At 42.8% G+C, this 20648-nt stretch overlaps 2 protein-coding genes and 2 pseudogenes across 3 annotated transcripts; all 4 read right to left on the reverse strand.

Annotated features, from left to right (window-relative positions):
• Nucleotides 1-2954: 2954 nt before the first annotated feature.
• LOC148723216 (uncharacterized) lies at nucleotides 2955-3985 on the reverse strand (annotated as a pseudogene).
• Nucleotides 3986-5420: 1435 nt separating this feature from the next.
• Nucleotides 5421-13149, reverse strand: LOC148723217 (uncharacterized). Of its 2 annotated transcripts, XM_088733138.1 has the most exons (7): nucleotides 12849-12981; nucleotides 11836-11908; nucleotides 10470-11427; nucleotides 9563-10103; nucleotides 8644-8840; nucleotides 7924-8274; nucleotides 5421-7432 (listed from the first exon to the last, which is right to left on the reverse strand). In XM_088733138.1, the coding sequence occupies exons 3-7, from the start codon at nucleotides 11420-11422 to the stop codon at nucleotides 7036-7038; spliced, it is 2439 nt and encodes an 812-aa protein (XP_088589264.1). In that variant the 5' UTR covers nucleotides 11423-11427; nucleotides 11836-11908; nucleotides 12849-12981; the 3' UTR covers nucleotides 5421-7035. The 2 variants fall into 2 exon arrangements, with proteins under 2 accessions (XP_088589264.1, XP_088589265.1); XM_088733139.1 differs by lacking the exon at nucleotides 11836-11908 and having other exon boundaries at nucleotides 12849-13149.
• A 686-nt stretch (nucleotides 13150-13835) lies between these two features.
• On the reverse strand, nucleotides 13836-15261 carry LOC148723218 (uncharacterized; annotated as a pseudogene).
• An 84-nt stretch (nucleotides 15262-15345) lies between these two features.
• On the reverse strand, nucleotides 15346-15909 carry LOC148723219 (uncharacterized). Its single transcript, XM_088734410.1, has one exon. The coding sequence runs from the start codon at nucleotides 15907-15909 to the stop codon at nucleotides 15346-15348; it is 564 nt and encodes a 187-aa protein (XP_088590536.1).
• Between the last annotated feature and the right edge of the window lie 4739 nt (nucleotides 15910-20648).

Here is a 20648-nt window from a genome sequence, read left to right on the forward strand (position 1 = left end):
ACGATATGGAACAAACTAAATAACTTAGAGTACTGCGAGACTCGCAGGTGAAATATAAGTTCGTTTCTTAACCGACGTTAGGGACCTTAAGCGAACAATGACGGCGATGGCAACGCGGACCTGGAAAAACAAAAGATCTAATTGGCAGAACAAATGCTCAGCACATGCATTTTAAAACTTAGTGCATTTCTTAGCCGTTATTTTCAAAACAACAACGTGAAATCACCAAAATGTGCGTCGTTTCCGAACCAAAACCGCGACGGAAAATCATTTTAATTTCCAATTGGAACTCAACTTAATTTTTATACGTTAGTTTGAGGTTGAGCTGTGGCGTCACATGAGATGGTAAGCACATGCAGCCATTTTAGAAATCCTAATTAAAAGTAGAAATTCATTTCTTGATCGAAGTCTTTTTTGGCGTTGCCGTCCTGACTACTTTAAAAGATCCCTGTTGTCCATGGCGTCGCCGTCGCCGTCGTCGTTTCTGTTAACGAGTGAATTTAATGAGAAATGGCTTTGTTTCTTTTAGACGGAAATAATCGGAAGACAAATATCTACATAGATGTGGGTTATTTTGTTGGTCACTGTCTGTTAATCGTGCACCACGTGACTCAGAGGCCAATAGATCCATAATCGCGCGAAAATCATTGGGTTGGCTATAAGCGTTAACATAAGCCTGAAAATCGCTTATGCAGTTAAATATTACTCCCGCAAAATGCTCCATCATCGCCATCATCTCTTTAACACTCCCTCATTTGCTAACTATGTGAAGTGCAACTCAGCCAGTTGTTGTTACAGCTGAGAAAGCGCAGTTCCACATTAAAATAAAGTGAATGACAATTCCAGTAAAGCTGTGATAATCTCTTTGTTTGTTCTTATAATTTCTTACCAACGTGCATTTCCTTTGGGAGTGTCGTTACATAACATCGTAATGCGCTCGAACCAGGAAACTGGAGTGCTCAGGTCGAGGCTACTGGTAAAATTTCTGTGAAACTCGTGAGTTCTGATGGGGAAGAAATTCGCAAGTTCATGTTGCACAACTCTACATCCTCCGCCAGAATTTTTGAAACTTGAAGAAGAGCCAAAGTTTGCTCCATTATATGTATTTTTCCCATTAAGGTTACTACTGAGCTTAACTGGCCTGCGTCTAAAATATCAAACTAGGAGAATAGTCCATTTTACGGTTGTGAGCTTGGTGGCCAAGCCTTTGAACAGGAGTGAGGCTGAGGGTGACCTTGTTATGATAGAGATGTTGCTGCTTTTCAAATGCAAATTACTTTGTTATCATGCTAACTAGATACAGGTCTCTATCACAACAGGGTCACCCTTAGCCTCACTCCTGTTCTTGAGTTTTTTCTTTGGCAATGGCATGAACTTCACAAAGGACACGTGCAAAATGAACCACCTTGGAAAACAACATAATATATATATTTGTTGTAGTTCAATTTTATCCTTGATTCAAATTTTATTTTCCTTTGTTTCAAACTTATTATCATACATTAACATGACCTAGAACAAAGGAAAATAAATTTTGAACCAAGTATGATAAAATTGAACTACAACATATATATATCATATATATATATCTATTCATATATATATATATATATATCTATTTATATATATATAGATGTATGTATATATATGTATATATATATATATACATATATATATATGTATATATATGTATATATATACATATATATAAATATATATATGTATATATATATATTGTGGGAGGAAAAAAACAAGTAAACTACAAGTTCATCCCTACAAGCCTGTTTCGTGGTCGCCCACTCATCAGGGGATTTAATGAGAATAAACTTTACCATTGCGTATATACAATATAATTTGCATGATCTAACTAGTCTAATTTATGCTGCGCGAAATTGACAGTTAAGTTGTTGCGTCGAAGGGCTTTGCTTCTGTGGCGGCAAGAAGACACGAGTTCATTACATTTGTTTAGTGTTGATAGTTCGGGCCGGCAGATGATTAGGAATTTTTCTTTGAGGCAGAGGTTACATCTTTTACTTGAGCTGTTGTACGGTGAGTGCGATGAGAGAATGCGCCAGGAAATAAAGTGATCGATGTTGTTGTCTGGCGCATTCTCTCATCGCACTCACCGTAAAAAGCTGTTTTTCACTTCCCTGCATTTGATTAGTTTCGAAAAAAAAAGCCTCGAAATCTGATTGGTTGTTGTGTTTCGGTAAAGCTTTTTCTTTGGCCTGGAAAAAGATGCGATTGAGAGCAAAACTAGTGCGACTGCTGGTGAATAATAACATCGATGAAAGACAATCACATTTCGAGGATCACCGGGGATTTCAAAATGAATGTAGTACCCGGAAACCATAATTGAAGCATGAATCTTTTGAGTTGTTTTCAGTGCACCATCATTTAGAGCGATTTCAATAAAGTGGCAAAGGAATACCGGGATTGCATTGGTTTTTCTCTGGACCATCTTTTGAAGCAATCAGTTGTAAAACTAAGAAAAAAACTTTTCTTCGCGTTCATTTCCTGCGCTTGAGGCCGGTGGTACTTTAAAATTTACCTGGAGTTCCTGTGGGCTCCTTCGGATATTTCCATTTGTAGAAATTAACAGTTTTGATAATCTGTTTATGTTGTCCTTCAACAGCATTGTTAAAATATATAACCTGTTTGAATGAGGTCTTAAACTGCTGTAAAACGTAATATCTAAAATTTATAATCCAAGCCTTCACCGATCAACGGCATCATTAGGGATGATGATGCTGTTGATCGGCGAAAGCTTAGATTTAAAATTTAAAATTTTACTTTTTACAGCAGTTTAAGGCCTCATTTGAACAGTTTATATATTATAACATTTTTGAGTTCTTTGGTTTGGATCTATCGACACGCCATCGTAAAATTGGTACTTAGATTTACACAGTCCTTACCTGGCTATCTTCTCCCATAAGTTTGGGTTCTGAGCTCCTGTGTCAGCCAGAGCTCCAATGAAAGCCAACATCAGGTGATTTTACACAGAATACAAATACTCCAGCTTCAATCGACCATTCATCTCGTCCACTGTAGCAAACCGCTGGTACGGCGACCAATGGAAGACCACGGATAATATTTATGAGAATTGGGAGGGGCTGTTGTAAAGTAAAAACTATGCATAAAAACCTGCAGCATTAATTGATGACGCAGTGAAGGAAGTCGCCTTCTTTTTACTGTTTCATCAGAACATTTTATCTTAACTGCACTAGAGCATGCGCAGCATGATATGTACCTGCCAGGCGAGTATCATGCAAGAGAAGAACTCCTGATAGAGCAATTTCTTACCTTCATAAACCAAGGTTCTTTTTTAATTGCCTCAAGGTTGCTGATCATTGAGGCTCCCATTTCGAGTCCAAGAATGGTGGAAAGGCGGAATACTTTGAGGTTGTCGTCGTAACAGGAAATTGCTGCTGCAGATGTCGCCATGGCATCTGACAACTCTACATCTTCTGGGCTCAGCTTATCCTTAAATGGATCGACCGACGATGGAGCTCGATCTAAACGCTCTATGGAAGTAGGGGACATTGTCAAGAGATTATCATCCGTGTCAGAGCTGGCATCCTCCTTCCAGCAGTGGACAGTCATGTTTGATATATATTCAGGGTTTATGCCTCTGCAGCTGAGATCTGCCAGGTTCAAGGATCTCTTATGCGCTAGATTAATTGCATTCGCAGAAGTTTGAAAAAAACCTTTCTGATCTCTGGGGCAAGGTTCCTGCTTACGTTTTAATTTTCTTTCAGACATGTCCACAAGGGGCAGAAGATGTCATGAGGAATTTTCCGCTATCCCTTGGTAACTAAAATTTTCTTTGAGTAAAATGCCTCGTGAAGTCTCCATCTGCAAAGTGACGCAGTGAGCTATCAATTCAATAATAAACATTCTGCAAATAAAAAGTTACTTTTTTCAATCTTACCTGTTGAAGACATGGACAAGCCTCTCGCGTGATTGTACCAGGTAAGGTAAAATCCATATGATAAACCCAGAGGCATAGAGCAGCTTATTAAAGAGCGAAAAAGAAAACACAACACCAGCAATCTTGGCTTCGTACACTTTCCAGTAGATGATATAGGAATATAAATAAATTATAATGCCGCAGGATGTCTATTTCCTCAGCAGAGGGAGGAAAAACCATACTGCTACACCAATCACAATAACAAGTGCCCGACTCCACAAAGGGATTTCTATATAGAGATTGACGATTGCAAATGGAAAGAACGTAAAGCAAAGAAGTAAAAAGGAGGTTTTCCAGAGAAAATCAAAGTATTTGGACTTTTTCCTGGACAATTTTTGCGACAGAATGTAAAAAATGACAAAGAGCACGACCAGAACTGAAAAGAGGGTAATCTTTCCTTTGTGATAAACAGGCCGCGGAAATTTGTGAGCAAATTATGAATTCCAGACAAATAAAACTTAAGGTAACCGAGTCAGATCACTTATTTATCTCAGCTTTCTGCAAGCGCCATCGATCTTGTGGAATGAGTTTGTTTGTGAAAATTAACTTTGATGGAAATATCAAGTGGGAGGTGAAAAAGGATGGTGCCGGTGTTTTTCATGGATTGAAACTACCGCTCCTTTAGCTCTAGCGTCGCTGATAAAATCATTCTGAATCATACATACCATTCCTGTTTTGACACGCGTGTTACTGACCGACTTTCAAAAGACCTGCAACTATTTCCGGAATCATATGCGAAAAACCGAACGCCAATCCAAAAATATTCCGCATTCCAAGGTAAGAAGAATACAGAGAAAAGGAAGTCTCAAAACACGCGGTCATCACGCACGCAAGCTCACCGTTCCTGCATTGATAGACGCGTTACTGACCGACTTTCAAAACAAATGCGACTAATTCTGTTCACATTTCGGTCTGCAAATACGTGGAATCATATGTGCTTAACTGGACGCGAATCCGCGTTTATCGATAATAATAATAATAATAATAATAATAATAATGATAACAATAATAGTAATAATAATATGTATCGATTTCTATAGCGCATTTCCATGGAATGCTCTAATGCGCTTTACAACATTGTGCGGGGGACTTTTTCAGACTGCCGACGGCAAATAAAGAAGAAATAAATAAAATAAATAAATAAAGAAGAAATTTTACACATGCCCCCTCCCCCCCATTCCCAGTAACCAGGCCAGACCACATGACAATAATCTCGTGGTGTGGGTTCTTTAATGTCCCCTGCCGAAATTAACTAATTGATAGATGCAGGAGACGGTACCTCCGGCTTTACGTCCTATCCGAGAAGACGAAGTAATGTGAGTGAAGCGTCTTGCTTAAGGACACAACGTCAAGCCCCAGCCAGGACTTGAACCCGGGCAATGCCTAATTATGTACTCGCCATCCCCCTTATTTAAGGGTTTGAGAAAACCACGACAGCAACGGCAACAGGAACGTCACTAAACAAAAGGTTTAATAAGCAGGAACAATGGCTATGCAGGTGCGTTTTAAATCTTTGCAAATTTCTTAGCGTCCTCTGCAAACAACAATGTGAAATGACCAAACTTTGTGTTGTCGTGAAAACGTAAACAACGACGGTTAATTTTTTAAATTTCTTTTTCTAATTTAACGCTGTGTTCCATATTCAGTTTGGAGATAGTTTTGCCGAGAAGGAACAAAATAACTGATTTAGAGTATCGCGAGATTCGTAGGTGAAGTATAAGTTCGTTTCTTAACCGACGTTAGGGACTTTAAGCAAACCACGACGGCGACGGACCTGGAAAAACGAAAGATCTAATTCACAGTACATTTCTCAGCCGTTCTCTTCAAAATAACAACGTGAAATCACCAAAGTGTGCGTCGTTTGCGAATCAAAACCGCGACGGAAAATTATCTTAATTTCCATTTGGAACTCAACACTATTTTTATACTTTAGTTTGAGGGTGAGTTGTGGCGCCATATGAGATGGTAAACACATGCAGCCATTTTCGAAATTCTAATGAAAAGCAGAAATTCATTTCTAAATCGACGTCCTCCTTAACGTTGCCATGGAAACTGCTTAAGGTCCCTATTGTCCACGGCGTCGCCGTCGTCGTTTCCGTTAACGAGTGAATTTAATGAAAAATGGCTTTGTTTCTTTTCGACGGAAGTAATCGGAAGACAAATATATACACAGATGTGGGTTATTTTGTTGGTCACTGTCCGTTAATCGTGCACCACATGACGCAAAGAGGCCAATAGATCCATAATCGCGCGAAAATTAATTCGTGGGCTATAAGCGTCAACATAAGTCTGAAAATCGCCTATGCAGTTGAACATTACTTAAATTCTCCATCATCGCCATCATCTCTTTAACACTCCCTTATTTGCTAACTATGTGAACTGCTACTTAGCCAGTTGTTGTTTCAGCTGAGAAAGCGCAGTTCCAAAGTAAAATAAAGTTAAAGACAATACCAGTAACGCTGTGATAATCTCTTAGTTTGTTCTTATAATTTCTTTCCAACTTGCATTTCCTTTGGGAGTGTCGTTACACAACATCCTAATGCGCTCGAACCAGGAAACTGGAGTGCTGAAGTCGAGGTTACTAGTAAAATTCCCATGAAAGTCGTGAATTCTGATGACGAGGAAATTCGCAAAATCAAGTTGCATAACTCTTCATACCTTGTTAGAATTTTTGGAACTTGAAGATGAGCCAAAGTTTGTTTCGTTATATCTATTTTTCCCATTAAGGTTACTACTGGGCTAAACTTGCCTGCGTTTAAAACATTAAACATGGAGAATTGGTCGGGAATAAACCCGAGAGGGTGTAATGCTAAACACTGAATGATAAAATATTGATAAACTTAAACTGAGGGTGAACTACTCATTCTACAAACCATTTGACCTTGTACACAACGAGTTGAACCCTTTCACTCCCGCGACTGACCGAAAAGAAATTTCTCTTTACAACACCAAGAAGACAAGTTATGAGTGTAAAAAATATTATAAGAAAGGAAATTGTAAGTTGATGCAATATCAAATTCTCAGAACTAACATCGCTGACATCATTCAGACACTGGGTTGAGTCACAATCACACCTCATGGACATCGCAGTTATCCTTGAGAAATTCAGCAGCTTCCGCTTCTACGCATGCCCGGAAACCTTCACGATGATAGGCGGAGAACATTAAAGGTGTGAAGAATTGATTGGCAGTGGAGTGATTCGGGAACTTGTGGCATAGGAACTCAGACAAACCGCTCAGGCAGGACTTTTTGTTACAACATGCACAACAACAGAAGGTCAACTTGTCGACGTCCTCTCCTTTCAGATATGGGCTAGTCCCCCAGTCACGTGCCTCCAGATGGAGACCAAATTCTTCCCAGGTTTTGACCTCGCTGTTTTCACCTTTTCGTGGATCTCTCGGTCGAATCAATAAAATGTCGCCCTCACCAACTTTGCGGCCATTTTCGTAGTATTCAACTTTAAATCTAGTGAAATAGCAAATAGATAAATCGTTCTCGAATTAAAGAACTTTTTTCTACAAAAGGCAGGTAATTCATTGTGCCGCACAGAACTTCTTTCATCTTAAATGGGAAAACATCGTAATCCTTTGACAAGATACAAAACTATGAAAGAGGCAGAACTAACCAAAAAAAGAGCAGTGATAGTTGAAGAAGATTGCAAATGACGAAATCGGGCCTAGGCTTGTTAGGATACGCAACCATAGGTGGCCCCTATAAACAACGATGGAGACTAGTTATCGTAAACCAGGGGAAACCAGTGGGACTTCATCTTCTCTTCCGCAAACTCTGGGCTATACCCCCGCTTATAGCTTGGACCCTCAACCTCTTGCTCGAAAATCCGGGGCTTTCCTTGATTGAGGATAACCAGGTGTCGGTAGAATTAGACGTGTTTAAAGCGGAGCTCGATGATAAAAAAAGATGGAAAAGAATTAAGGAGAAGTTTCGAAGGCACCTACTTGAAATGTCGAGGTTTTCTTTTATTCGGTTGCTGCAGCTTCACGAAGTTATCCAACAGGTCGGAAATGACGTCACGACCACCCTGGCCAATAAAGGAACAGTTCAGCTCTCTACGAGCGAGCATGAGTGCTTTCAGTAGGCTTTCTCCATACTTCTTCTCATTAGAACAGTAACCACCATCCACCACGAGAATTTTCTTGAGTTTTTTCTTTAACAATGGTAGAATACCAAGATTTTCCACGTGGCCTCCATCGCTGAGTAGTATCACGGGAGGGGGCATGGGTCCGATGTTGTCAATGGAAAGGCCTTCTCTTACGAACTTCACAAAGGACACGTGCACAATGAACCACCTTGGGAAACAAGAACATTGATGTATTTATGAAAAGGTGGAAAGTTTTTAAAGAAACTGTGGTGTTGAATCGGTGGGGAGATTAGTCCAAGGGGTTTTGGTGCACCTAAGGGGGGTCTGGAGCTGGATTATTCGTCGCCAACAGAGTATACAAGGGGACCATAAAAAGTGACCGGCAGTAAATAATGACCGGTCCCTAGGAAGACATATCTTCGTCCTGCTCTTTTTGCCTAAGCTTAAGACCGGTTTTATTAAAAAATCTCATGGGATCCTTATTTTTTTTTTCTTTTATTCAGATTGACAATTGTGATTACTTTTTCGGGTCTATCGGCTTACCATTGTAATGTACTTAGATTTACATAATCTTTACCTGGCTATCTTCTCCCATAAGTTTGGGTTTTGAGCTCCTGTATCAGCGAGAGCTCCAATGGCAGCCAACACCAGGTGAATTGCAAAGAATGTGAATACTCCAGCCTTAATCGAACCCTCATCCCCTTCGCTATAGTAAACAGCTGGTACGGCGATCAATGGAAGACCACGGAGAACAGTGATGAGAGGTGGGAGAAGCTGTTGTAAAGTGAAAAAGATGGATGAAAGCTTGAAGTGTTAATCGGTGACAGAATCCAGGGATCGGTCATTATTTGCTATGGGGGAAGAGGGTGGGGGGAGGTTTGGAAGATCTTAGTCGTGTCACAATAAAATTAGTAAACCGCTGGAACAGTGATCAATGGGAGACCAAAGAGAATATTGATGAGGATTGGGAGGAGCTGTTGTGAAATAAAAAAGGATAAATTAAAGCTTGAAGGTCACGCAATCCAGGAAGTCGCCCAATTATTCTTGTTTCGTCAGCAGTAATGTGCCAAGTAACTGTCATTAGTATAATTTCAGAGCTGAGCAAAGAGTTTCCAGCAATCTGATTGGTCGAGCGGTTCCTTAAATGACGCTATATAAACCGCTCCACGCGGTTTATATAAAATGTTAAAGTAAAATGTTAATAAATGCTACTAAAATGTTTTGATTTTAGAAATTTCTCCGTTGTTCAGCTCTGAAATTATACTAAAACAATTATTCGCCTCAGGTTAGGTGAATATTGTCGAATAATCCCCTCGACTTCGTCTCGAACCTGAGGCGAATAATTGTTAAATGTGAGCAGGGGGATAATAAGAATATTACAGTGTATGTCTTATGGACGGATCAGGTAAAATTTAATCGCGACTTAACCAAAATTCTCTGACTCTCCCTAACCAGGCGATGCACGTTTTCTGATCTCAGGCAGAGCATTTCCTTACCTTCATGAACCATGACTCTTTTTTAATTGCCTCGAGGTTGCTGATCATTGAGGCTCCCATTTCGAGTCCAAGAAGCGTGGCTAGGCGCAATACTTGGAGGTTATCATCGTACCCGGAAATCGCTGCTGCAGAAGTCGCCATGGCGTCTGATAATTCTATATCTTCAGGGCTCAGCTTATCCTTAAATGGATCGGCAGTTAATGGACCTCGATCTAAACGCTCTATGGTAGTGGGTGACATTGTCAGGAGATCATCATCCGTGTCAAAATCGGCATCTTCCTTCCAGCTGTGGACAGTCATGTTTGATATATATTCAGGCTCCATGCCTCTGAGATCTGCCAGGTTCAATGATCTTTCATGTGCTGACTCAATGTCATCGGCCAAAGTATAAAACCTACCTCTTTGATCTCTAAGGCGGGAGCATTGTTTCCGTTTTCTCTCCAGAATCAACCCAATAGGGCTGACAATTTCGCGGAGTATTTCCAGCCATTTCATGACATCTAAACTTTCCTTTGAGTAAAATGCCTTGTGAAGTCTCCATCTGCAAATTAATTGAGTTGAAAGTGAGTAATCAATTTAATGATAAACATTCTGCGGATAAGGAAGACGCGGTGGCCTAGTAATTAGTGTGCTAGACTCTGGCTCGAGAAGTCTGGGTCTCACAGTGCCTCTCTCCACCCAGGAGTCTAAATGAATACCAGTGATTGGTGAGGGACACCTGAGGAAATACTAGAGGGGGGGGGGGGGGGGTTGCCTGAGATGGACTGGCGTCCAATCCAGGGGGGAGTAGCAGTACTCCTAGTCGCTTCATGCTAAGGAAACCGAGATAAGCTCCGGCTGGGTGGGCCACTTGTCTCGGAAACAGACTTTCTATTATAAGGATAAAAGTTCCTTTTTGCTGTTTTACCTGTTGAAGACATGAACGAGCCTCCTTCGTGATTGTGCTAGGTAAGGTACAAACCATATGATAAACCCAGAGGCAAAGAGCAGCTTATTAAACAGTGCAGAAGAAAATTCAACACCGACAATCTTGGCTTCGTACACTTTCCAGTAGATGATATAAGAATAGAGATAAATCAAAATGCCGAAGGAAGTTTTATCCCGCAGCAGAGGAAGGACAAACCATAAGACCCAACCAATCACTACAATAAGCGCCCGACTCCACAGAGGGATTTGAATAAAGAAATCGTTGATTGCAAATGGGAGGAAAGTAAAACAAAGAAGTAAAAAGGAAATTGATGAGAGAAGTCTGAAATATTTAGACTTCTTCGCTGACAACTTTTGGGATAAAATGTAAAAAATGACAAAGAGCACGACCAGAACTGAAAACAGGGTAATCTTAGTGAAAGCTACGGTTCCTTGACGAGAAAGACAGTGTTCTCGGATTTCCTGCGCCGTTGCGTTTGGCTGACTTGGAGAAGGAACTGCTGTAACGTGATCACAATTCACTTCGGCGCGAATTACCTTTCCGAAGAGGTAATCGATGATGAAGGCAAGTGGAAATGCGTATGATCCATAAATGACAATTGGCTCAATGAAGGTGACAGTAAGAACAAGGAGGAACATTACAATCGTATCAAGGATTCCTTCATATGGCTTCACCCAGTTACAGAAATATCCTGCTCTTAGTCTCATGTTGTCAAAGAACTCTTCATGCCATTCTTCGCTGTCATCTGCTTTCTTCTCTTTTCTGTATTTCCAATCTAGAAAGGCCGTACCTGTGTAGCCACCCCCTGACACGCAGCTCAGGTAGTTTACCTTTGCTTTACTCTGGAGCAGTCTACGCAGGACTCCAGAGCATAATGCCGCTGACCGAATTCCACCACCGGAAAAAGCCAAACCAGTTTTAGTAGACGCCATGTTGCCTGAAAGATGTAGAAAGTCACTACCACTTTTAAACACCTACTAGTTTAAGAAAGGACAGAAGATCGTTCTATTTTTTAAGATCCAAACGTATAAGATCTACGCCCAATATCAGTCCAAAACCAGGGGTCAAAATCTCACCCCTTCTTCCGGGGGCGGGGGGAGGAGTTGGGTAGGATTTTGGTTGTGTCACGATAAAATGTACCTGATTCCCCCTAATTGCCAAGGCTCTGCAATATTCATATGATGCCCCCTCATTGGCAGTTAATTGGCCATCAATTTCCTTTGCTCCTCCCCTTGATAATCTGTTTGCGACGACTGATCCGCCCTTCGTTCCCTCTGAAAGCCATGGGATCCCTCAAAGTACCCCCCCGCCAAGTGATAAAATAGTAATGGTCCATAGGGCGTACCTGCTACAGTCGAACCAAAGTGATCGGTTACGACAGGTTTACCGCTCAATACAGGTTCTAAAGGATAATGGTACTAAAAAAAAAAGAAAAACAATTTACAATAAAAGACATCAGTTATGCCACAACTGATCTCTTTTAAGAGGTCAGTCAAAATGTGAAAGAAACTCGCTCAAAACTACTACTAAATTTGGGAGGTAAACATTGCTTATATTTGACTGAAAGGTTATCTTCAATTTGATTTAAGTGGTTCGGCTTTAAGTGACGGTTCAATGCAGATGAAGGAATATACAAATAGGCTGTCGCGACTCAGTAAAGGGTGACCACGACCGAGAACACAAAACAAACACAAAAGCAAGTAATGGACGTCGAATTAGGAGTAGAGACAGGAAATAAAATTTTAGCTCGCAGTGAAATCCTTGAGACAGGGGATCCATTCTGAAATGAAATATAAACAACTGATGTGCACCGTTTGTTCAGTTTAAAAGATTGAATTAATTCAGGTAACTGGGTACGTGCGTCAAAATTACCAAAACTGAAACTGTAACACGTCATCAATGCACTTTTTGTTTACCCATTGTCTTGGATAGCGTCAAAGCGAATTTCAAAACAGCTCCAAAAGGACTATTAATAAGCAGAGTTAAAATATATTAATTTTCTTTCTTGTATACCGAGCGATTTAGGTTAAGGCGAGACCTTGTTTCGTAGTGGATGCTCTCCTCAAGACAGCGAGCGTCAAGCGAAGAGCACAGGCTTTACAAAGTTACCATGTATCAGTAGTCCACCATTTTAAAAGCTAGAACATTTTTCCTTTAAAAAGGTACATTTGCGAGCAATGAACTAACTCCAGACAAAGGAAAGTCAAGGCGACCGGATCAGATCGCCGAAATATTTAGGTCTGTAAACGCTACCGATCTTGTGTAAATATGGGAATGTCACGTGGAAGATGATTAGAGAGCTGAAACTTTCCTTCTTTTGAGTTCCGAAAAAAAAAAAAAACCCTGAATGATACATACCGTTCCTGTATTAACAGACGTGCAGCAGTACAAACCGGCTTTCAAAACAACTACTACTGATTCTGTTCCCTATTTGAACTCTAAGCACATTTAAATAGCCTATTTAAATATTCGGACCCCAAAGCGATAATATTCCGCATTCCGAACTTACTGAGAATACAAATAAGAAGAGGTCAATCCATAGGCAGTTAACGACACTCAAGTAGAGACTTCCCGTCACGAACAACAAGGGATCTAGATAGCGACATGTTCCTATGTAGAGACTCCTTCCTCTACCTGCTATGGTTACGTATTTCTTTTATGCTACTCTTGTCTTCATCATTTAATTTCTCTTTAAGAAATGTGGGTGCTTCAACCCTAATTTGCACCGTAACATCAGTAAACAAGTTCTCCCAACCGTTCTCTATACACTTCCTATGGAATTTAAAGAGAGTCTGTATGAAAATCACTAGCTTCCTGAGTTCACGATCATTTCTCTCATTCAAATGGCCTTAATAGTTGATTTAAGCACGGGCGTCCTAAGCTCACGTCTCGAGGAAAAACGAAAGATTATGTCTTGAAAGCGTTACGCGTTGTATGACGCGGTGTTAAGTTACGCGAGGAACCGTTGAGAATTTGAATGCGCTATAAAGAATCGTATGGATAACGAAATATGGTCCGTTTACAACACTAAATATTCCGAAATTTGAACATGTTACACATAACATTCTCTATAACGCATTCAAATTCCCAACGGTTCCTCTCTTAGCGTAACCCCCCGTCACACAACGCGTGACGGTTTCAAGATATAATCTTTCGTCATCTTCAAGAAGAGTAGGACATTTTTTAATTTAGACGACATGTTTCGATGTTACGAACATCATCGACAGTTACAGACTATTTGAAAAACCGTTAGGGCTATATAACAACTAGGCGAAACATGCATAATTAATTATGATTAAGTGACAAAAATTACATATTTGAGTGAGTAAAGTGTTGGAAAGAATATTAAGCCCAAAGCGTAAGCGTCATGTTGAGGCGATGAACTTGTTGGTTTAAATTAGGCTTTTCCCAGTTTATTTGCATAGCCTCCTTAAGTTTAAGTTGAAATTTAGTAGGGGCAGAGTCAAGGATTTCAAAACAATCTGCAGAGCAAGATTGACGACAACTTTCTGAGTTTTGTAAATGTTTGAAGATGTGTGAGGACTTGTCTGAAGAGAGATGTTCACTGACGCGTGTGGAAAAATGACGACCAGTTTTGCCGATATAGCAAGCATTACAGCAAGCACAAGTAAATTTATAAACCACACGTGAACGAAGTTCTCTAGGGACAGAATCCTTCACTGAGAAAAGATTTCTTAACTTAAACGTAGTAAACACTAATTTGATGTCAAGATCATTACAAAAACGACTAACAAGGCGACGTATTTTGTTTTGAGCTACAGTAGAAAAACGGCCTAAATAAGGTAAACTTATGAAAGTATTGTTTACCCTGTGAAGTGATATTAGAGGAAGGAGGTGTTTGAGTGGAGCCATGTCGGTCGATGGCTGTGTTCAAATATCGATAAACGCAATTATCAATAAGATGAACGGGGAAAAGATTCTTGCGCAAAATGGAAACTAATTTAACAATGTCCTTGTGGAAGCCCAACCAAGTATTGTTGATTTTAAAAACCCTGTCAATTAATGTCCTGATAAGACCGATTTTGTATGACAGAGGTGCGAAACTAAAGTAATTGGTAAGAAGACCCGTGAAGGTCTTCTTACGGAAGGTACTGGCGACGACGGAACTACGGCGGGTATTGTCGATTAAGACATCCAAAAAGGGCAACACATAATCGATTTCTTTCTCCATCGTGAAGCGTATGTTGGGATGTTGACTATTGATATAGTCGAAAAATGCAATGGCGTCCTGTTCTGAGTGGAATAAACAAAACGTATCATTTACATAACGACGATAAAATAGATGTTGCTCTAACCAGATTTTTTCATGGTGACCCATAAAGAGATTGGCGAGGACAGGAGCTAGGGGTGAAACCATGGCAACCCCATTAATCTGGTCATAAAACGAGCCTTTGAACGAAAAGTGAGTTTCGGCAGTAGCAAATGAAAAAAGATGTTTGAGATCAGAGGGGGTAAGCTTGGGGTCAGGGTTTCTCTCGGAGATGTACTTGACCGCTAAGTCAATACATTCCTCAAGAGGGATGTTAGTAAACAAGCTCTCCACATCAAAGGAAATGAGAAATTTGCCGAACATGGGTAGGTTATTGATTTCTTCAACAAATGTGAAAGTGTATGAGGCATTGTAATCATTAGGGATATATGGTTGAAGGAGATTGCATAAAAGCTTAGCTAAATTGTAGTTATATGTGCCAATAGAAAAAACTATGGGGTGGAAAGGAGGTGTGGATGTGGGACCGCGTAATTTATGCATTTTGGGCAAACCGTATATTCTGGCCGGTTGGGACCCGTTGGGATAGATGTTGTCGTATATAACATTCTCCAATTTACCTTGTTTTTACAGATTCCTGAGAAACCGTTGAAGCCTACTTTCACGGGTAAGGGTAGGGTCTTTACTAATAGGTTTAAACTTAGAGGAATCTTTGGTTATACTAAATAAACCATTGTCATATGTAGTTCTATCAAGGATTACGATACCGTTCCCTTTGTTAGGTTTCAAAATGACTATGTCTCTGTTCTTTCGGAGACTCCTTAAAATGCTGTGGTTTTTTAGATCTGCAGTGGTAGGTCTATACGAGGATATGTAGAAGTGGGCAAGATGAGAAAGATCAGCAACTATTTTTCCGGTGTTGGATGTGTCAATAAGATGCCTTTTCATCGTGAGGCTAATCAGTTCGAAGCAAGCAAAAACATCAGTCTTGCTAATGGTAGGAGGATAAATCGAGTGCGTTAGACCAAACTTGAGTGCTTCCAATTGATCTGGGGTGAGGTTGTGTCCAGAGAGATTTCTGATGGTTTCTTTGGAAGTAAAAGGAAGAACTACATTCTTTGTCAGTTTTTTGAGTTTCTTGTCATGAGCCTTGATAAACTGGGCGGAGGTTTTCGAGACCGGCCAGGACATAAGGTCTGCCCAAAATGCATAAAAGGCCTTTGATCGGGTCGATTGGGGGTTCATGACAGCCACTCTCTCCGCTATGGACCTCGGCCCCTCCTTTATTGCCTGGGTCCGTTTGTTCTACCATCGGGTTCAGAGCACCGTAAACGTCAATGGTTACCTTTCCCCCTTTTTCGACCCTTCGCGGGGTGTTCGACAGGGGTGCTCCCTGTCCCCATTACTTTACGTTCTGGTCTCTGAAGTATCGGCAGCCAATATCCGTGCTAATCCGCGAATTGCTGGCCTTTCCTTACCTGGTTACCCTCAGCTGTCACCTATCTCCCAGTATGCGGACGTTACCTCACTCGTTCCGTCAACTGACGAAGCTATAAAGGCCGTTTTCGAAGTGTACGCCCTTTTTGAGTTGGCCTCTGGTGCAAAGCTGAATCAGGGAAAGTCTAAGGGTCTTTGGTTGGGCCAATGGGTTGGTCGGACTGACCCCACAGTTGACCTAGACTGGTCACCCTCTAAGCTGAAGATCTTGGGTGTTTTTGTTGGACATGGGAACTTGGAAGAGGCGAATTGGCGTCCTCGTATCGATGCGGTGGATCGTGTTCTCAAATCTTGGCGTTCTCGTTCTTTGTCCTTTCGCGGCAAGGCCCTGATGATCAATGCTCCTGCCCTCGCTTGGGTCTGGTATGTGGCATTCCTCGTCCACATGCCGGTCTGGGCGGAGAGAGAGCTGTCTCGTTTAGTTTTTTCCTTATTCTGGTCCGGCAAGCGGGAGCTTGTGGCCCGCTCTGCCGTGATCCAGCCTCCCCTCTTTGGTGGTTTCTCTGTGGTAGATGTTCGTTACAAAGTGTGGGCTCTCCTTGGCCAGAAGGTGAGGAGGCTTGCCTCGTCCCCATCTGGCTGGTAGACCTTCTTTTCTTTTTGGTGTCATTCTGCTTTTGGTGTACCCCCTCCGGTTGTGTTTTCTCGTCCCTTCTCCTTTGATCCCAGGGTCTTGCCGCCCTTCTATCATTCCCTGGTTCTGGCTTGGCGTGGTCTCAATAGGTCTTTATCCTTGTCCAAAAACTGCGTTGTCTACGATTATTCCTGTCCGCTTGTTTGCACCCTGTTACTGGCATGTCCACAAAATCTTGCTACCTCTACTTGCTATCTGAGAACATGGTCCAGCCGCACTGCGTCGATTAATTTAGTTTTACTTTTCCTTCTCTGGATTGGTCAGCTCCCTGACCTTCTTCGATCTTGATCGCCCGGTTATCGATCTAAACTGGAAAATCGCTCATGGCGTCTTGCACACCGCCCAACGTCTGGTTTCTTTCGGGTTGTCAGTCCCCCTCCCCTGTTTCTGTCGTGCTCCAGTGGAGTCCCTGGAACGTCTCTTTTTCTACTGCCCTCTTGCGCATAGTGTTCTTTCCTGGCTCCAGTCTCCTATGTTCTGTTTTTCCCCTATGTGTCTTGTCCTCTTGGTCCGTCACGTTCTCTTCGGCTCCAACTCCGACGAGTTGGTTGCCACCCCTCGTATCTTTGTGTACCTCCTAAACCTGTCCAAATTCTGTATCTGGCAATCCCGAAATGATTTCCGCTTCCGTAACATCCATTCTGGTGCTGTGGCGGTGTTATGGCTAACATTAAATCCCGCCTGAAGTTTTTCCTACCGCTGCTCTTTAAGCGCTTCCGGTCTGATAGACGTCGGCGTTACTTCCTCCGTAAGTGGGGCGCCCGTGGTACTGTAGTTTCCGTTGTGGATAGTTCCTTAGTCTTCTCCTTTAAATTAACCATCATCGTCTTGTGCTCCCCCTTGTTTTGATTTTTTGTGTGCCTCTCCTGGCTAGGAGCTATTATTAACTGTTCGGTTTTTGTTTTACGTGCCACCCCTTGGCTGGCTAGGGGTTATGATTACTCTTTTATAAGGAGTTGTACACTGAGGAACCGGTCGATCGAGCGAGCCAAGATTGGCTCCTAGAGTAGCTCGATTCCACTTTGACATCCGAAGATCAAAAACTCTGTGAAGGCGAGCTGACACAGGACGAGTGTCACGCTGCGCTCTCCAAAATGGAATCTGGTGAATCGCCGGGAGCGTATGGCCTTCCGGCCGAATTCTACTCCCGGTCTTGGGGATCTATTGGGCACGACCTTGTCAACACGCTCGATTTTTCCTTCCATGGGGGCTTTCTCTCGGCAACGCAACGGCAGGGTATCCTGCGTCTGTTGTATAAAAAAGACGACCCACTATCGCCTCCCGGCTAGCTCAATGGATAGAGTGCTGGACTGATGTGCGGAAGGTCGAGGGTTCGAGCCCCGGCCGGACTAACACTCAAGGTCTTAAAATAATTGAGAAGAATATGCTGCCTTTCTATAACATCAAGAAATGGTTTAGATATTCTAATCTTCTCGGATAGGGACGAGTAAATAGGGGTCCCGTCTCCTTCAGGGTTAGGGGTAGGAGACGTTAATTTGGGTTGCTGTCTTGCGTTTCATACATGAGCCTCTGGCTCGGGCAATATGGGTAACCATGCCCCACGTAAAGACATTAAACTTTGAATACTATTACTATTACTATCGCTAAAAAATTGGCGCCCAATTTCGCTTTTGAACCTCCATTATAAGACTGCGACCAAAGCTTTGGCCAATCGGATAAGAAAGGTTCTACCCAACATCCTCAACGAGGACCAAACCTGTGGCGTCTCCGGGCGTATTATTTTCGAAAATCTTTTTCTGTTACGCGACACGATTGGCTTCGCGAGGGGTAAGCAGCTTTCAGCGGCTGTTATAAGCCTCGACCAAGAGAAGGCTTTCGATCGCGTTAACCTTCCTTTCCTCCAGCGCCTTCTCGAGCGGTTTAATTTCGGGCCCGACTTTCGACGTTGGGTTCGGGTGATTTATACGGACATCACCTCTCGGGTAATTAACAACGGCTGGCTATGCTCGTTTTTTCCCCTCGAAAGGGGGGTGAGGCAGGGCTGCCCGCTTTCCCCGCTATTGTACTGCCTTATTGTGGAGGCTTTAGGGCAGGCAATTCGCCGGGACCCCAGCATTGACGGCATTCCCCTCCCGGGCTCCCCTAACAAAACTTGCAAAGTGTCTCAGTACGCTGACGACATGACTTTAATTCTGGCTAACGACTACTCTGTCACCCACGCTTTTAAATTAACTGACACTTTCGAGCGAGGCTCTCGCTCGAGGCTTAACCCCAAGAAGACCGAGGGCTTTTGGATAGGCTCCCAAGCCGGTAGAACAACTGGCCCCGTTAACATCACCTGGGAGGCCGATAAGCTTAAAATCCTCGGAGTCTATCTTGGTAACACTAATCTGGACCAGGCTAACTGGGCGGATCGGGTTGCGAAACTCGAAACCCGCCTTAACCTCTGGCGCACTAGGACCCAGTCCCTTAAAGGCAAAGCTATGATCGTTAACGCGCTGGGAGCCTCGGGCCTCTGATACACTGCCACAGTGGTAAAAATGCCTGAGTGGGTTCCCACCCGCATCACTAAAGCTATTTGGGAGTTCCTCTGGAACGGTAAGACCGAACTGGTCAAACGCGACACATGCCGGCTCCCCTGGCAACAGGGAGGGTTGTCCGTAGTAAATCCCCTCGAAAAGGTGCGAGCCCTTAAACTCCGGTGGATTCTTTCGGTGGGCGACGCGACTTACACTGCTAAATGGGTCTATTTCGCCCGATATTGGGTCGGCTTTCCGCTGAGCAACAGAATTAAAAGCTGGGCGTTTCTCCGCTCCAATAGCGTCCCCAAGCATTTAGAGGATGACCAACCCCCTATTTACCGAGCTACACTGACCCTCGTTGACCGGGTGGGGAAGATTTCGATTCTCTCCCTGACCACAGTGCTAGAACCTTTTATTCCAGGCTAACTCCCCCTCCTCGCCAGTGGCTCCCTTGTGTCACGCAGCGGGAACAGAGGTTCGCGTGTCAATTTAATTGGCACAACATTTGGGAAGAAATTTTTGGTGCTGGTCCAAGCACAAATTGGGAGAGCGAAATTGCGTGGCGGATCGCTCACGGAGTGGTCAAGACACGGGCTCACCTCAAGTCCTGGCGGGGGCTGCCGTGAGCGATCAATGCACGGGCTGCGGCGAGCGCGAAACAATCTCCCATCCATTCGGCTCTTGTCATCTGGTGTCCCCTGTTTGGAGCTGGGTGTCGAACCTGATCAATCAGCTCTATGATTCCCCCATTTTACTCACAAATTCAATTATTTTATTGCGGCAGGGACTGCCCCGAGGCACGCAGTTCGAAAGCTCAAACGCTCTTACCTCCTTTTTAATTAAATTCACGCTCAACGAGCTGTGGACCGCCCGGAACCTAGGGACGTTTGAATCCCGGAGGCCCTCAGCTAAGTCTATAATCTCTAATATCACTACCCGCAAACGCCTCCGCATTAATGCGGCTTTCCCCCTTTCGCCAGGCGCGACATCTACCACTCTCTGGGCTTATCGGAACGTTCTCTGCTCCTTTGTGAACCGTCAACTCAAAATCAAAGTGTAAATCGCCCCTTGTAAATACTTTTTCCACTACATAACACCCCTGTGCTGGGTCTCCTTAGCTGGTGTACTGCACAGAGAGCACCTTTCTCGCGTGTAAATAGAAAACAGATTTCTCCCGGTGCTGGGGCCCCTTCTCTGTAGTAGCCCCTCTGTGCAGTACCCCTTCACTGGGGTACTGCACAGAGGAGCTAGCCTTCCCGTTAAACAACTTGTAAATAGTAATAACACCCAGCAACTGTCAATAACCTAGCTAATTT

The sequence above is a fragment of the Stylophora pistillata genome, chromosome 9 (genome assembly GCF_964205215.1).
Source record: "Stylophora pistillata chromosome 9, jaStyPist1.2, whole genome shotgun sequence".
In the NCBI taxonomy this organism is placed as follows: Eukaryota; Metazoa; Cnidaria; class Anthozoa; order Scleractinia; family Pocilloporidae; genus Stylophora; species Stylophora pistillata.

Bases quoted from the DNA above. Each gene is read 5' to 3' on its own strand.
- LOC148723217 (XM_088733139.1), bottom strand. From the start codon at position 11,422: ATGGCGTCTACTAAAACTGGTTTGGCTTTTTCCGGTGGTGGAATTCGG. The intron at 8,275-8,643 runs GTAAAGATTATG...TTGTTTCCCAAG, and splicing joins TTATGGGAGAAGATAGCCAG to GTGGTTCATTGTGCACGTGT. The intron at 7,433-7,923 runs GTAGGTGCCTTC...CTATTTCACTAG, and splicing joins AGAAAACCTCGACATTTCAA to ATTTAAAGTTGAATACTACG.
- LOC148723219 (XM_088734410.1), bottom strand. From the start codon at position 15,909: ATGTCCTGGCCGGTCTCGAAAACCTCCGCCCAGTTTATCAAGGCTCAT.